Genomic DNA, 16,582 nt, shown 5'->3' on the forward strand with positions numbered 1-16,582 from the left:
CGGCCATCATAAGCACAGTTTGGATAGAAACGGTACAGATTGTTTATTCGCTTCGTTCAAATCGCCTCCAGTGTTCACGTGCCCAAAGTAAAGAAAGTGTCACGCGAGCATGAAGATCGTTCACGAGCATCCCCAGCACAGTCAATTAGCAAGCATGCCAAGACATTCGATCACACTAGCAGGGGTTCATCAGGGCCTGCCTTGCTGTGCCGCAACTTCTCTAGGCTGGGGCTGAAATCACAATCTTGAGCGTTCATTTCTGTCTCAAACCGTCTTGTCAGCCCTCTTCAACTGCTATCATGTCTCATCACCCGGGCGCGTCACGAATTGAGACATCATTACCACCTGTTTGGAAGCGGCATTATGCGACGCAGCCCTCAGAAGAGGATGACGATTATTTTGCCGACGGACCCGACCCCTTGGTTCATATCGTTCGCAGCAGACGCCCTCCCCGAAATACCCACTACGGACGCCCAAATCACTATGGAAATGGATACCCCCGTGTAAACTTCGTCCGCCGGGAGACTATCGAGATTCCGGAGCCGGCACCGCCCTTGCCGTACAGCAGCCGCCGACGAGAGTCCCATCTCTCATATGATCCATATCCGGTCACTCCGGTCTACGAGGGGGGAAGACACAGGAAAAAAAGGGTGGTCGCAGAATCACAGTCACGCGAGGCGCCGGTTGAGGAGAAAGACATCGAACTTGTTGGCTCGGGTATGCCGAGGGGTTATCGTCGAGATTTCCAAGTCCCGGTAGTTGAACGCCACGAACGACCGGCTTATAGCGAGGCCACCTACAGCGATTTCGAAGACGAAAATCACGTCTTTTACTCTTTTGGCGATTTGCTCCAGAACGGAAGTCGCCGAGACTCACAACTAGACGGGAGCATCTCAGATATTGAGTCCACTGCGGCCCCAGGTGAGGGCAACGAAGGGAGCCTAGACGCCACGGAACGCGGTGCTGTAGCTTATCATGTCCTTGAATCACGGTACGCTGGTGACGGCTACGAGGCAGGTCATCACTCGGCCAAGTTGACGGCCGTTTTGAGCGAGCGGGCCACCGTCTCACAGTCCTTGTTTCGGTGGATGTAAGGGCCACACCGGTATCTCTTCGCCTACCACTGCTGACTTCTCGATAGTCACTTTACCCGCCCATCCATGGATATTGACGATTTTGCGGTAGGCTCCTGTCACCACTGTCCACTCCCCATTTGAGTAGCTTACTCGGCTTTTAGGCGCAAGTGGCTGTGATTCCTGGTCTTTCTAACAGCGAAAAGAACGGGCTTCAAAAAATGATTACGGGTGTGAAAAGGGACCATACTAAGACAGTTCAGGTATCGGATGGGAAGTACGCTCGTTACTTGGAGCCGAAACTCCGCCATGAGCCCCTCTTACAGGATGGAAAACCCGCTGGGTCTCGAGCAGTAACATGGGTATCCTTGCCGTACTTCTCGTTGGAGCCTTATTCCGGGCTCCAGGCAACAGCCAATAGCCCGAAGTCTCTTGCCACTCCAACGTTGCTCCAGGCTCGGTACTCGCGGACAAGGCGTGCGAGAGATATGGAACAGGCTGTGTGCCAACATGGGGGGGCTCCGAAAGGGCATTGTTTCCACGTTGCCCAGCTCTGGTGCCTTGTTCTCGACAGCTGTGCGTGCCACTCCACCAGCCCGTCCGATTCATCGAACATTTCACTGATCAACTTCCCCTCCTTCATAGCATTGCTGCTTACGTATGGCCGCATCGCCGAAGACGTGCTCTGTGTAGACATCATTACCAAAACGGTCAAGCCACTGCACAACCCTCCTGACCCGATGCCGAGCAAGAAGACTTTGTCAGTGAGGTTTCGAGGCGCCATCATGTGGTCCATTCCCACCCATGAGTGCCAAACGTGGTTTGTAAGTCTCGTGCCGTTATCATGTGGCGACGTTAACATGCTAACCATCGTAATCCAGAGTTTTGTCTCCCACTTTCGCAACTACCAACCATGGCGGCTTCAATTCTTCCATCAGAAAACCGCAATCAAGCCTCACAGTTGGCCGCGGCTCTACCGCTTTGCTGTGCGGCCCGATAAGAAACTGATCTTGGATCTTCACCTCAGGCAAGTTTAATCTCCCAGTGATAATCCACCGTGTGTTAACCACCAATTCTAGAACCGCTCTCACACTGCCACAGCCACCGGCTTTGGTCGCGTTATTCGAGAAGGATGAGACCATGCTTGGGGCCACATTACCCTCGCACAACCCAACCGTATCGAACCAGCAACTTCCTGTGACCCTCCCTGCAAAGCAAAAAGCCCGGAGCCCGGGTGGCTCAGCAATGCCCCCGGTACCGCCAGGAACCAAGGCCAATCTTTCTCCTTCCAGATTAGATCAAGAGAGCGGGTATACTTCAAAGTCAGGAACCGAGTTTTCATTGGGTATATTTGCCTATTCGGAGAGCTTTAACAACCTCAACTCGGCGTCAGCCAACCCTTCGGCGTCCCTATCCCCTTTGTCGCCCCAACCAACGTTTCCCCCTTCATTCCAGGACGCATCTGTGGTCCAATATTTTGCGGATATGGAAGAGCACATTCAGACGAAAACCACTCCGGACGACCAGCGTGCTTACAAGAATACGAACAAGGCCAGACGACCGCACGTAGTGGACGTCCTGGGCAGAAGAAAGGCCGCCTTTGGTGCTAAAACTACCAGCTTGGATAACAAATGGGATTTTGGGAGAATGATTAGCGTATTCCACTCTGCTGACATCATCTTTAGCTTCTTCTTCCCAGCGGATGTGTCGGTCCCTACTACCCGTCAGTTCTGGGGCGCTGTTATGGCCGTGATCAACGTAGTAGGCTGCTGGAAATTCCTTGTGCTCTCGGATCTTGGTCGACTAACATGGTGGACAGCATCCAGCCACGGAAGAAGCGGAGGCCGAGGGGCCAGGAACCGAAGCAGGCGTTAGAACGGAGAGATACCGCCCCCGCCCGTCATCACGACTCGGCGAGCTCGCAGGGGCCTTGAGAAACATAGCGACCGATATCATGGCTTTCAACGAAGCCATCGCCAGGATTGAGGAACCCGACCGGGCTCATCTCAGAACGCCGCCGGCCTTGGTGGATGCATGGATACACATCACCCTTGCTCTTGCGACGTTTCCCTCCAACCCAACTCGGTCGCTGGAACTAGCACGCAGAGCGGGATCCGATATCAGCACTGGGATAGACGAAATCATTGAGGCGCGATCGGAACCGCTACGGATACAAAACTTGGTGGTTCTTCCGTTTGACCTTCTAAGTCTTATAAGCAGGAAGCTGCTCAGGGACGTCACGCCGGGCCTCCCTGATATCAGCTCAACATACGGTTCCTCCTTGAATATGATTGTAAGGTCTTTCTTGTCAGCTACCCCCCTGGTCCGCCACTAACGCATCCCAGGAATCCGACATCGTCACCAAGCACTCAGATCGCCGGATTGAACAAAGGCTGGGCTTGCTACAGCAGGAACTATCTATTATCGACTGGACGGTCGAGTTACAAAGAGGCATCCTCGACAAGATGCTGACCACTAGGGAGATCGTGAGCAGCAAAGTCGAAGCAGAATTCGCCGACGAGAAGGTCGGTCAAATGCATATATCATGGGTGCCTCGCCGCCGAGCACTCCAGCATCCCACAATGGCGGCCATGGCCGAGAACGTGCTCAGTCCGTCTCAATCATGCGGATTCAGCGATTTACTGCTCCAGGAGGGAATCCAGGAGCTGACCGCGAAACGAAGCGAGTTCAAGCTAATGGGCGATTTGGTGGAGTACCTAACGGACACGGTATGTTTTTCCTCGGCGTCTTCCCTCGGTTCCACCGTGCCTCATTCCCCCGTTCCCATTCCCTCCCACCCCTTTGGTCCCCTATTATTCCTCCCCACACCCCTCCCAATGATGCCGACCCCCTCACAACCCACCCCATCAACCCAACCCAACCTAGGTACCTAACTACTAGTTGCTAACCCCCCCCTCCCCCACAATAGAACCGCACCAAAATCGACTACACCAAAGACCGCCAAGAACGCGCCATCTACGCCTTCACCATCGTCACCGTCATCTTCCTGCCCCTCTCCGCCGTCGCCTCCATCTTTGGCATGAACTCGGCCGACGTGCGCGACATGGAGCTTGGCCAGTGGGCGTACTGGGCCACTGCCCTGCCTGTCACGGGTGTGGTGATGTTTTTGGGGCTGTTGTTTACGGGGGAGTTGGGCACGGTGAGGCGGTGGGTGGGGGAGTGGGTTGGGGGTGTTGGGACGGGGGGCGAGAGGTGGGTGAGGGGGAGGGGTGGTGGTGGTGGGTGGGCGGATGGCGCTGGGGAGGTGTTTGTGGATGGGGAGGGGGGTTATGCTGCTGAATGGGAGGGTGTGAGGAGGGGGGATGTGCGTAGGAGGGTTCGAGGGGTGAGGAGGAGGAGGTGAGATGTTATGGAGGGAGGTGGTTCGGTTGGGTGTCAGGACTGTGCTGGTTGGTCTTGGATAGGATGAAGAAGTGTATGTTCCGTTTGAATGTTGCTCGTCCCCGAGACAGTGATCTTAATAGCGGTACGGTACCGATGATTATGTGTGCTATTGATGGAGGGTGCCGTGTTTTACGGGATACGTTTCCGATCAACAAAGGTAACCACTCAACCAAAAAGAGAAATAGTTGGGTTTGAGGCTTTTGAGGGGGGCTAGAGATCAGAAATGAGAACCGTAAAACACGGCACCCGCCATCAATCGCACACATAATCATCGGTCCCGTGGCCGCTATTAATGGAACCCGGATTCCCTCACCACTGTTGCCCGGGAGTACCCGCCCTTGGGGCATAGACGTTTCCACTACCCGGCCCAGGGTTGCTCGGTGACAGCCGCCCGGCGGCCTGGGGACCCAGGGCTTGGTACATGCTTTGGATGTTCCGGTCGAACCCCGGTGGATAGGCCTGCTGCTGCTGTGGCGGTGGCGATAGCTCATAGTGCTGTCCTCCCACTGGCGACGGCTGTGGCACGGCCAACGCGTCGTTCTGTCCCTCCCAGGATGTTTGGTAAGGGGCGTTGGCATTAGCTTTGGCGCTGGTACTGGGACTAGCGGTCCTCGCGCCGGGGTTGTCCCAAGATTGGCCGCTGGGTGAGAACTGGTCGGCCTGTGTTGGTGGCCTGTGCCTGACATCAGTATAGCGCTGCTCCTGCGCGGCAGGCGCCTGATGATGCCACTGTTGCGGTAGGGGCCGCAGCTGGACTCTGGAAGCGGCCCCGAAGGCCGTCTTGTCCATGGTCATTCCGCCCGCGCCGGCGGCGCCAGGGCCGGCCACGACATTGTTGTTCTCGTCAATCCAGATGGCGCGCAACTTCGCCTCCTTGGCACGGCGCGCCGAGTTAGACCCGTATAGGGCGTTCATATACTTGGAAAACTCGAGGTAGGCGTTGCGCACAACTTCGAACTGCTTGACCCCGAGCTTGACGACGGCGTCAGGCCGGAGAATCTGCTCGTGGCTGTTGCCTTGGGCCTCGAACTCGGCTAGCGCCAGCGCCGTTTGGCAGGCGTTACGGATCTGCCGGCCGTTCCAGCGAGCATGCGGGTGCGCGGTGAAATGTTGGGCAGCGAAGCCGCCGATGCCCATTTCGTCAATTTCAATTATTCGCCCCTTCTTAGCAAAGCGATCTCGAATCATGCTCATGTTCAGCTTGAAAACCTGGACGGTCTTGTCATTGTTCAGCTCGGGGTAGTACAGGCTGACATGGATGCGAGACGTGAAGGCTTCGTCAAAGTCGCCGATACGATTGGTTGTCAAAAAGAGGATGCCGGAATAGTACTCCATGACGCGCAAGAAGACTGGGGTGGCACGTCAGCGCTGTAAATAGTAGGGAACGGGGATGTGCGCCCGGCATCAGACTGACCTGCCACAAGTCCATTCCGCTTAAAGTCCAGCTTGGTCCTCTCGGCGAGGAAAACGTCGGCCTCGTCCAACAATAGGATACAATCCCACCTGCTGGCCAACGCAAAGTTGGTCTCTAGGGCCTTCTCGACCTCCTCGGCAGTGGTGCCAAGGTCACCTAATGGTCGAGACAAACCACGCTCTCCGTCAGCAGTTGTTTCTGAGACGCGTTGATGGTACGACCAGAACTCTCTACTTGCCACAGGTGATTTGAAACAGCGGCTTCTTGAATAGTTCTGCCACTCCTTCTAATTATTCGGAGACGGGTGTTAGCATGGGGTAGCGCAGTGCCGCGTCGGATACACGAACCAGCCGTGGACGTCTTGCCCACGCCAGGGGCTCCGTGGAGCAGTAGAATCAAGCCCTTTCCTACAAGTCCATGTCAGTCGGGCAACCATGTCGACCGGCACGCTGAGCCGTGGAGGAACGCCAGTACCTTTTCCCTTGACTATGTCAAACTCCTCCGTCTGCCCCCCCGTCGCCTTCTTGTCTCGGAAGTGTTGGGCGATGAGGGCCAGGATCATGGGGCGATGCCACTCCTCAAGGACGAGGCGGTCAAAAGCCGTGGTACTTTTCTCCTCCTCTGTGCCGCCCTGTCGGTCCTTGCCTCCATTGGCCGCCGGGAGATGAACATCGGTCAAGTATGAGAGATCTAGCTTGGCTGGGAAACGGGACGTGTAAGTATAGCACCAGGGACAGTGGTAACTGGGATCAAGCTTTTCATAAATCACTTACCCCATTTGCGACTGCGCAGGACGAAACCAAAGACGCGGTACGACATGATGACTAGCTCATCATCCGAGACGAGAATACTGCCGCTGCTACTGCGTATCTCCTTCAATGGCCGCGGAATAATGGCAATCGATGGTTGTTCGTTTACCGCACCTGATTCGGGAAGGAGGCCATTAACATACTCCTCCCCCTGCCTCTTGTCCACATAAAAGTCGTCGTGCACGTTGTCCAGCCGACAGCAGGCCGCGTTACAGGTCTTATCTTGTATATCCTGTTCGCCGTCCTCACTCCCTGGGTTTCCGATCATCGTCTTTAGCTCAGGTTTCCAGTTCTGCTGAGCGAGGTCTTCGACCGAAAACGCCGTTTCGAAATCAACCACTACCTGACTCTCCACCTCGTCTCGCACCTCCAGCGTCGGTCCGGCGTAGTACATATGCTTCACGCCGGCGACCTCAAGAAATTTGGCGCCTCGGTGTATAAGCTTGCGTCTGTATCTCTCGTCGGCAGGGAGGGCCTCGAGTGCCTCCCACTCTGAGTCGCTAAACTCGTCCTTCTTGATGGGGTGAAAGCGGAGAGGGTACACCTCCAAGGACGTCACGTCCCTCTCGCCGTCAAACCTCTTAAAGTCAAAGACCTTGGAGACCGGCCCCAGGCTCTTGCCGTCGAAGTCGATGTAGATGCACGTAATGCTGAACGCCGGCGTTGTCTTGCGCCTCCCCGTGTTGCTAGACCACCTCTCCCAAGGGGGCACAACACGGTGTTTGGCGGCTGCTGACATTGATAACCCGGTAGGCCTGCTTGCCGCCACTGCCCGTCACTTCCATCCCCGGTCTGAAGAGCAGCCACAGGTCCGAAAAGAAAACCTTGCGGCAATCAGGGCTGCGGAGATACGTCTGCTTGGCCGATATGTCCGAGTCCACGAAGCTCAGAAGACATTTTAAGTGCTCCAACGCAGTAGGCGACTTGGTTATGCCGTCAAGCTCGTCCTCAGCCTTGTCGTCTTCGCCGTCTCCCTCCTGGGGCGTCTCCTCACCTACTGCGGCCGGCACGGCCTCAAACCTCTTCTCCAGGGCCGTGCACCAGTCTCGTAGTGCTGGCTCGCAATAAGAGAGGGCCTTGAAAGGTCTGATGAAAACAGTCGGCCGATTCATTTCATTCTTCAAGATTGTACTGAAAATCTGGATGAGTGCCTCGGAGTTGATCCGTACTCTCTCAGGAAGCTGCAACTGCCCAGGTAGCATATTCGAGGAGTTTTTGGAATCCGGGATGACGACCCGCCTGCGGGCTTGGCCCGAGAAGCCGTACCAATGCGCATTGCCACCGAAGTCGTCGTCAACGTTGGGCTCGCCCATGAGAATGTCGATGACAAATGCATCCCTCTCCTCCACAGCACTGGCCGCAGAGAGCATTTTGAAGCCGGTCCAATCTACCCGGTTGAGTTGGGGCTGGGCAAACCTAAGAGACGTTGGTACTGCGTCGTCAGACTGTGCGTCTTTTCCGCGCAGTTTGTCTCTCGCACGGTTCCCCTTTTTTTCTTCCGCGCCGGGATGTTGCCCCTTGGTCGCTTCGACCTTCTGTCTCCTGCGGCGATCCATTTCTTCAGCTAGATAGATGCGGTCCATTTCCCACTCAAAGTTCTTGCGAAGCCGATCGCGGCGGCTGCCGTAGTCAATAATTTGATCAAATTCATCGTAAGTGTCGGCGCCGCTCTGCCCCTGGCCGTCTTCCGCCTCGCCAGAGAGTTCTAGGAGACTCGGTGGCTCGTAGGTGCGTTCCTTTCGAATGACCCAGTTGATGTCAAACGGTTCGAGAGCATGTATACCTCCCGATTCCATGTACTCGCGGGGATGTATGTCTCGAATACCCCAACCGCCCGGCCCTATCTCGCGTTCCCATTCTTTTCGATGGTTCTTGAGACAGGCTTCCATGCGCCTATATTCTTCGAGATACTCCATCAGCCGCGGACTCGACTGTTCTCTTTTCACAGGTGCCACATTGTTCCGGGCTTGTCGCTCGAGCTCAAGGAGCTTCATCTTCAAGGCCTGGATCTCGCCAGGGAAGCCGTCAACACCGCTTGCCGAAAACCTCTGGCCATTTCCGGCCGGATCGTCGGATCCAGCGGCTGCTTTGGTTGGGAAACCCTCCTCATTATTCTGAATCGAAGCTAGGGAAGGCAGCGTTGCGTTCCCCGGGGTCGAGTCGACCGCCTCCGTCCCGGCCGTCGCTGAACTAGAGTCCATTGGCGTTTTTTTTGCCGTCTCCATTTCGACGTAGATACAGAACCGGCGCGCTAGAAGTATTTAGGTGTACAAGACAGGTAGGTGTAGCGACGATAGGGTCACGTGTATGAAAGCAACCAGGCACGAGATGACAAAGGGTTGGCCGAGGATTACTCCTTATCTTGCAAGATGGCTGGAACGTCTACCAAGTCTTGACGGGGCGGGCGTGGAATGTCGGAATCACACTAAGCGTTTCCCGAATGTCATATATTCATGGTAACGTACCCTGCAAGGCCTAGAGCCTCGTCCGAACAGCACAATGCTCCCCCCTCCCGGCTCTCCTCAGCCGCAATAATATTGACAGGCATCATGCATGACCCTACTGCTTACCCCTCACTCTCACACCCTTCGCTTACCATGCTTGCAGTTTTATTGGCCCGAACAGCCCGCAAAGGTTCTGCTGTGTCACCTTCAAGGCATGTTGTCGAGCAGATTCGAAGACAATCATAGCCATATAACCAATAGCTTTCAGCCATGTCATGGTGCATTCCATATCCATAAGCCCGCTACTTGCGGTCCTATCGTAGCAGATCAAGCGTTCAACCCCCAAACCCGGCAACAAAGCTCCCGGAATCAAACCCGAGTATGAAGAGGCAGATAATGTAAGGCGGGACCTCTGAACAGCAGCCATCGTCGAGAGCCCCGTGCCTCTTCACTTTGAACACTGGCACCATGGTGGATCAAGGGTCTTTTATACCGGCGTTCAGTCGTCCGGTGACAGTCGCCTACATTGATCATCACCTCCAACAGCAGCACCCGATGTTTGCGAACCCGCCTGTGCAGTACAATCCCTTGTCCGGGCAGTATACCCCAAACAAGAATGCCTTGGCACCGTGCGCGGACGATGATCACCTTCCATCAAGACCGGATTTGGGAGATGTCAAGGCCATGAGGTTCTGGAATGGCATATTTCCCGATGCCATGGCCGAGTTCAAGACGACAAAAGAACCCCACGGCCGGGCCAGCACCGACTACAGCATTCGGAGCCAGGACAGTTGGGACGAAATCTACCGCCGGCTCGAAGCGGCGCAGGCCAAATATCAACAAGTAGGGGGGCCGGTAGGGTGGCTGCGGAAAGTGCGGCGAAAGATGGCTGACAACATTGCGCCGGTGGCCGGGGCGGTCGGGATTGCCGGCACAGTTGGCCACGGCGAGCCCATTGTCACGCCGGTCTTGGGTGCTGTGGAAATGGTCCTGGATGTAAGTATAAGGTGGGCCAGAGGCTACCCACAGTTCGGCTCGCATACCTAGGTAGTTACCTTAACTAGGTAGATACTTTACCAGCCCGGCTAACTAGGGCGGTGTGCCAGGCCGTGAACACTGCCGCGTCTGTACGCCAACAGGCTCTCGAGGCCTTTAACGGCCTTGTCCCCATCTTCTCCGATGTTGAATTGTTCCTAGGCACCTTCCCGGGGGACCCGCGAATCCGGAGCGCCTCGGTGGACCTCACTGTCACAATACTAGACTCCATCGAGAGGGCCATCGGTTTCTTCATAAGCAATGAGTGTGAGTCTGGGCTCCTTTGTTAGCAGGCTACCGGCAATACTGACACATTATACCGACGATAAAGTTCTGAGAGCTGGCAAGGCCCTGCTTACCAGGGGCGACTACGAGAAAAGCATGGTGGACAGCTTGACCATGATCAAGACCAGAAGCTCAAGCCTCATGGAGGAAGCCGCAAAGTCGCATATTCACGAATTCCATATGTGTACGGTTGCCACCAGCCTAACCAAGGAACTCGGCCACTGACATGATTTATTCACCCCAAGACTCACAAGAGACACGAAAGTTCCAAAGGCAGCTCCTGCAGGGGGTGCAGAACGTAGGCGACGGGCTTAACTCGATGAACAGATTGTTTGCGGAGTACGCGCTCCGAAAGGAACGTAAGTCGCATCCGGGATATTCCATAATGATTGTATAAGTGGAGGGGATCGATCTCTAATGTGTTATCGGCAGGGGAGCTCGAAGCCACCCGACAGGAGAACCTGCGCCTCCATATCATAAACGAGAGGCTGCGAGCCACCACCCCAACCCCACAGGTGCAGACGGTTACCAGGGGGCCGCACATCAGCCAAGGAGGCCTCCGGCGGATGCTCGACACGCCCGATCTCGACCTGACCGACCTCGCCTTCGTCAACGACAAGAAGGGCCAACTACCGGAAAGAGAACGGACACAAGCGGAGCAAATCATCAACACGCACCTCTTCCAAAACTGGGCCATAACGACACGCTCGTCCAAACTACTCGTACACTGGGACTTCAACACCCCGCAAACCATAGCCGACGTCTCGCCGTTGTCGGTAGTCTGCGCCACCATGACGCAAGCGCTGCGGGCCAAGGAGCACTTTGTGTCGGCGGTGTGGTTCTGCGGGCAGCACACGGACCCGGCCGAGGCCGGCGCCCACATCGGAGGGCGCGCCATGCTGCACAGCCTAATAGATCAGCTGCTAAGACAGCATGCCTTTGATGTGCGGCCCCTGTGCAGTTTCATCGACCCCGCGGCCTTGCAAGCGGGGAGGCTCGATACGCTTATCCAGCTGCTCGAGTGGTTGGTGCGGCAGCTGCCCGAGACCACGACGTTTTTCTGCATTATCGACGGGGTGTGTCTGTTTGAGCGGGACGAGTTTCAGCGCGAGGCAGTGCCTGTGTTGCTAAGCCTCATCCGTTTGGCCGGGGATACGGCCGTGTCTACCACTGTCAAAGTGCTGCTCACGAGCACACCAGGGACAGACATTGTGAGGGGCGCTTTTGAGGAGGAAGACCTGATTCTGAATGTGGACGGACTGCCGCAGTTGGGGTGGGCGCCAAACGATGAGCGCATGATCCGGGAGCTGGATAGGGAGATGGATGAAGCCGCGTGGAGGTAGGAGATCCAACGTGAAGGCTTGAGACGGTGGCTTTGTCAACTGGTCCATCGGTTCCTCAAACCTGTATTCCTCGACTATCCCACTAATTGCTTCTCAACTTCCTCGCTGTCTACGCCCTGGGGTGTTTTGAAGTGCAAACTACCTCTCAAACTAGGTACCTATCTATCTTTACTAGCCGACCGCAAACCTTGAGACCTCAAGGGCCTACGGCGGTGGAGAGAGCCGCGGGCACGGTCATGCGCTGGACAGGGGGAATCGTTGATACGAACAGAGTAGTAGAAGAGGCTTGGAAAGCGAGGTGGTTAAAGGAACGGGACGGCAGGGCAATCACCAGGCCGGCGGACGACTTTGACCATCAGCAGGAGACGCTATTCCGGAACGAAACCCTAAGGAGGCACGACGGTCTCAGCAAGGCGAAGAGCTCACTGCTGATTCAAATCCGGACGGGAGCAATAGGCTTACGGGACTTCTTGTTTACACGGGGAGTCCCCGAGGTTCTGACTCCTGCCTGCGAGTGCGGCGAGGGACGAGAGACTGCCGAACACCTGGTAGTGTGGTGTTTGGCCCCACCGTTGACTCGAAGATGGGAGAGAACTGGAATTCGGACACGACGGGACTTTTACTCTGTTCTACACGGCATCAATCCCACGACTGCACGGCTCGCGAGGAGAGTCCTCGACTGGTTGATGGACTCGGGGAAGCTGCCGATGTACAACTTAGCTAGGAGGCTCGAGCTGGAAGCGGCGGCCTGAAGCGCCCCCGTTCGGAGGCCAGGAGGCCTCCTCTCTTTGTATACGCAGACTCACCAGAACGCATCGTTCCTTGATTGTTGATATGGGTTTTTCACCCGGCCCGGGAGGGCACGGTTTTCCTGTACATTAAATATCTGAGGGTCCGGCACGCCCTAGGGCATAGCGGAGTATGAATAATAATATCTATCTTACTACCTTAGGATAGGTAGCGTAGGGCAAGCCCTAGTAATCGAATAGAGACCTTGATAAAGAAGTAAAGTGTGGCTTTTCGAATGGGGAACAGACTGGAGATGGAAGTGCAAGAATATGCACCTACTTTTTCACACCCCTTCTCCTCGGGACCGAGCCAAGGGCCGGAAACTTGTGAGATGTGGCTATGTAGACGACTAAAAGCTTGGCAGGTTTTCCCGCTTCAGCCCCCGTCTCATCTCCTTTAACATGGGGTCATCGGGGTGGGATTCTGTCAGGTATCGGGAGCACGCCCGAGCCGTTGGGGGAATGCCTTGGCGGCGTTCCATTTGACACGGGGGCTGATTGAGTGAGGCCTCCGGCAAGATTTAAATTGCAAACCCTCTTGACTCGTCCAGCGTGAAAGCACAAAGACCAAGCATGGTGGATGGCTCCGGTCAGCTGCAAGCGACATGCACCTCTGGTCTTGGGAACAGTGCTCCGCCCACGCTAGCAGAGGGCAAACGAAGTATTTGACAAGGGCTGTTCCCGGGCAAAACTTGGGAATTTTTGTGGATATCTGTCCAACTATCTCCAGTCCGAGTCTCGAGTCGGCGACAACGTATCACTCGTTTCTCTACACGCAGCATATAAACAGTGGAAGCCATAATCATCTCACACAATCCAATCCCGACCTACCTACCTAACTTCGAAGACCACTTCCCCAACCATGTCGGAAGAGATGGAACCCACCAAGCCCCCTCCGGCCCATGTCTCCCCGACGGGCATGTGGGCGTCCAAGCTCACCCTCCGCGTTATCCAATTCGCGCTCGCCATCACCATCATCGGCTGCGTCGGCTCCATCCTCTCCACTGGCTTCTACAGCATCTTCGTCCTCGTCGTCATCGTCCCGCAAGTCAGTCCCCTCGTCCCCTCCCATTCCATCCACCCCCAACCCTCACCGCCGCCCCCAGTGCCACTAACCACTCCTTGCATCTCCAGGCCGCCGTCTCCGTGATATGGTCTCTCGTCGAAGGCATCTGCATCCTTGTCCGCGGCGGACGGCGCGGCATCCACCCGGGCGCCAACGTCGGGTTCGATCTGCTGCTATGGTTGGGGTTGGTAGTCGGCACCATCTTCATGTGGCTGTTTGGCGTCGACTCTGAACTGAATGTGGGCTCATCGTCGTACAACTACGGCGATAATTATGACAGTGCGCTGGCGGTTATTCTCAAGGTGGCGGGTCTGGGGCAGGCGTTGATCGGGCTCGGGGCGACGTTGACGTGAGTTCTTCTAAGCATTGGTGTTCCTTCTGCTTTTGCAGGTTTATGGTGTTTCGAGGCTAATCTGGCCTGGTCGGACAGGATCCTTCACTTCACGACCTTCGTTATCGCTTGCGTCGAGTGTAGCAAGCGGAATCAGGCTCCCGCCGTCGTTTATGTGACAGCAGACCCTTACGCGCAGGCCCCTCAGTACGGTAATCATGGGCAAGGTATGGGGTATGCGCAGGCGGCACCAATTCCGGTTTATCAACAGGATGGCGCGAAGGCTTAGCGGTCAGGGGAGTTGATGAGATGATAGAGCTTTCATGACATGCATACGATCTTGTTGGGTAATATTTGTTCTTTTTCTGGTAGGACAGAATGGTGTTAGGTTGTGGGAATACTAGGGAGTTTCAATAGACGGTAACAAACGATCTCAAATATGTACCAGCGTATACGAACAGCCGAAAGTGAAGTTATTTACATGAATGTACCGTCAGCCCCTGACCTCCCCGGACGCCTCCTCCACCGGTGACACCCAACCCTCAGTTCAGGCACTGCGAGTACCACTGGTTCGAAGCCTTGCACGACCCCTGAGAGCAGCACTTGGGCCCTGCCCACCCGTCACCACCACACTGACCCCACAAAGGTGAGCAAACACCACCATTCCCACCCGTCGGCTCAGGGGTCGACGCAGTCGTGGTTGGGCTGCCACCACCACCAGTACCTTCACCAATCGGGGTGACATTGATCTTATCGAGGTCCGCCGACACAACCGACCAGCCATCATTCCTCGCCCCGCTGCCCGTCAGATACCCCGAGGCAGAAGTATCCCCGCGCAAAATCCACTTCACCCAGTTGGCCCCGATGATACCATACTTCCCGCCGTTGTAATCCGTATACGTCCCGCCATGGCCCACGTTCAAGTTCCCCTTCCACTTCGGTACGCCCGACTGCATCGCATTGTAATCACGTTCACCATTCTGATACGCGATATCACTCGGCCCACCCAGGAAGAAGAACACCGGCTTGCGGAAGTCCCTCGCCGAGGTGTAGTTGGTCAACAAGCCCGAGTTCCAGATGCCGACGCTCTGCACGCGGGGGTCCCATATCTGGGCATACGCCTCCACACCACCACAACTCCAACCAGCGGCGGTGATGCGCGAGGCGTCGATGTTGGCCCAGGCGCCCGACCCGGCGTTGCGCGTGATGAAGTCGATCGACTGCTTCATCATGTCGGCCGTCGTGCTGCCGCCGCCGCCCGGGGTGCCGCTGGCGATGACCAGGACGCCGTACGAGGCCAGTTGGGTGAGGAAGGGCGCTTGGCCGGTCGCGTCGGCGGAGCAGCCGCCGTTCCCCCAGAGGAGGACGGGGAGCTTGGCGTTGGAGGGGATGGTTTTCGGGGCGTAGAAGGTGTGGCCGCCGAAGGCGTTGCTGGTGTAGTAGCCCTGGAGGGGGTGTTGTCAGTGGTGTTGCTTGAATGGTGGTGATAGTAATCAGAGATGCATACTGCTGGCGCAAATGGACCATTGCCAGTACTAGCTTGACGCTCCTCGAGAGCAACAGGGCTGGCGGATAGCTGACCCGCTAGGATCAGACCAGGCAATAAGACTTTCATTTTTGTGTTGTTCTTGGCGAGAGGTGGTAAAATATGACCTTCGGCGAAAACTAGAACTGTTGATGACCGGGACTCGAGCAATCAGGGGATTCCACTAGGGTAACTGAGTGTCTATGGGGGACATCTTATATACCCTTGGTACGCCGCCTAGCTTCCCTAGTTCCCAAAATCCCGCCGTCCCGTCAGGTCCTCCCCGTTCTCTTTCCCTAGTCGAGCGCCTATCTTTAACTCCATTAGGAAAACCTTGCGGCGCTTGAGACCCAACGATCTGGGCGGGATCGCTCCCCCACAGATCGTAGCTCTGCATCTCGGTAGCCCGGTACCCGGTACCAGGTTGGGTCTGTATTTTTTTACTCCGAATAGCATCAGAACATGGTACAAGCCAATCAGGAACCCACCTTGGGTCCGAAACTTCCCTGCCGGTATTCGATGCCGACGTTCATACCGGCCGCTAACCCAATGCGACCTCAGTCCCTCGAGTTCGAAATGCTCCGGTTGGGGCGCGTATTTGACAGGACACATGTGACGGATGGTGGCCAGAGCGGCCGGGCAAAGAGGGAGCAGAACTTAGGCTATTATCGAACCCTTTGGTGTGCAGTGTAACTTGTGGTTCCATCGCGTGAATCTCGACTCGGCTTGGCCGTTCCCTCACCGGGTCGTCTTCCTTCTCCCTTCTCTTTCGCCCGTGTCTCCAAGCTCCGGTCTCGATTGAGCATATCCCGGCGATGGTTAATTTTGGCTTTCTCACACGACTCCTTTCGTATGGGCACGAATATTGGGCGAAGGGGTAAGCACAAGAACCTTGAGCCCTTCTTGGCTCACGGTTGCCAAGAAGGTCCTGGCTTTGAGGGGAACCCTTGACATCTGTTATTCGCCTCCCAGACTCTCCTCCCTATCAAGCTCAGCCGGATATTATCAAAAACGTTCCCATTCTGGAACCAGGACAAGCTGATTAACCGAGAGCACGGACATCG

General features: G+C 55.9%; 5 protein-coding genes across 5 annotated transcripts; 3 read left to right on the plus strand and 2 right to left on the minus strand.

The window, feature by feature from the left end:
• Positions 1-299: 299 nt before the first annotated feature.
• CHGG_08541 (uncharacterized protein) lies at positions 300-4,437 on the plus strand (the record flags this gene model as incomplete). Its single annotated transcript, XM_001226467.1, has 6 exons — positions 300-1,090; positions 1,273-1,649; positions 1,719-1,897; positions 2,175-2,834; positions 3,386-3,802; positions 4,003-4,437. 6 exons carry the CDS (start codon positions 300-302, stop codon positions 4,435-4,437), a joined length of 2,859 nt encoding a protein of 952 aa, XP_001226468.1.
• A 350-nt stretch (positions 4,438-4,787) lies between these two features.
• Positions 4,788-9,249, minus strand: CHGG_08542 (uncharacterized protein; the record flags this gene model as incomplete). Its single annotated transcript, XM_001226468.1, has 6 exons — positions 4,788-5,827; positions 5,893-6,048; positions 6,304-6,591; positions 6,666-7,398; positions 7,448-8,891; positions 9,167-9,249. 6 exons carry the CDS (start codon positions 9,247-9,249, stop codon positions 4,788-4,790), a joined length of 3,744 nt encoding a protein of 1,247 aa, XP_001226469.1.
• Positions 9,250-9,613: 364 nt separating this feature from the next.
• Positions 9,614-12,560, plus strand: CHGG_08543 (uncharacterized protein; the record flags this gene model as incomplete). Its single annotated transcript, XM_001226469.1, has 6 exons — positions 9,614-10,141; positions 10,285-10,447; positions 10,512-10,649; positions 10,711-10,824; positions 10,898-11,804; positions 11,984-12,560. 6 exons carry the CDS (start codon positions 9,614-9,616, stop codon positions 12,558-12,560), a joined length of 2,427 nt encoding a protein of 808 aa, XP_001226470.1.
• Positions 12,561-13,458: 898 nt separating this feature from the next.
• CHGG_08544 (uncharacterized protein) lies at positions 13,459-14,015 on the plus strand (the record flags this gene model as incomplete). Its single annotated transcript, XM_001226470.1, has 2 exons — positions 13,459-13,644; positions 13,731-14,015. The coding sequence occupies 2 exons, from the start codon at positions 13,459-13,461 to the stop codon at positions 14,013-14,015; spliced, it is 471 nt and encodes a 156-aa protein (XP_001226471.1).
• A 520-nt stretch (positions 14,016-14,535) lies between these two features.
• Positions 14,536-15,608, minus strand: CHGG_08545 (uncharacterized protein; the record flags this gene model as incomplete). The annotated part of the gene is made up of 2 exons (XM_001226471.1): positions 14,536-15,438; positions 15,501-15,608. The coding sequence occupies 2 exons, from the start codon at positions 15,606-15,608 to the stop codon at positions 14,536-14,538; spliced, it is 1,011 nt and encodes a 336-aa protein (XP_001226472.1).
• Between the last annotated feature and the right edge of the window lie 974 nt (positions 15,609-16,582).

Source organism: Chaetomium globosum, genomic scaffold (genome assembly GCF_000143365.1).
Source record: "Chaetomium globosum CBS 148.51 scaffold_6 genomic scaffold, whole genome shotgun sequence".
Taxonomy (NCBI): Eukaryota; Fungi; Ascomycota; class Sordariomycetes; order Sordariales; family Chaetomiaceae; genus Chaetomium; species Chaetomium globosum.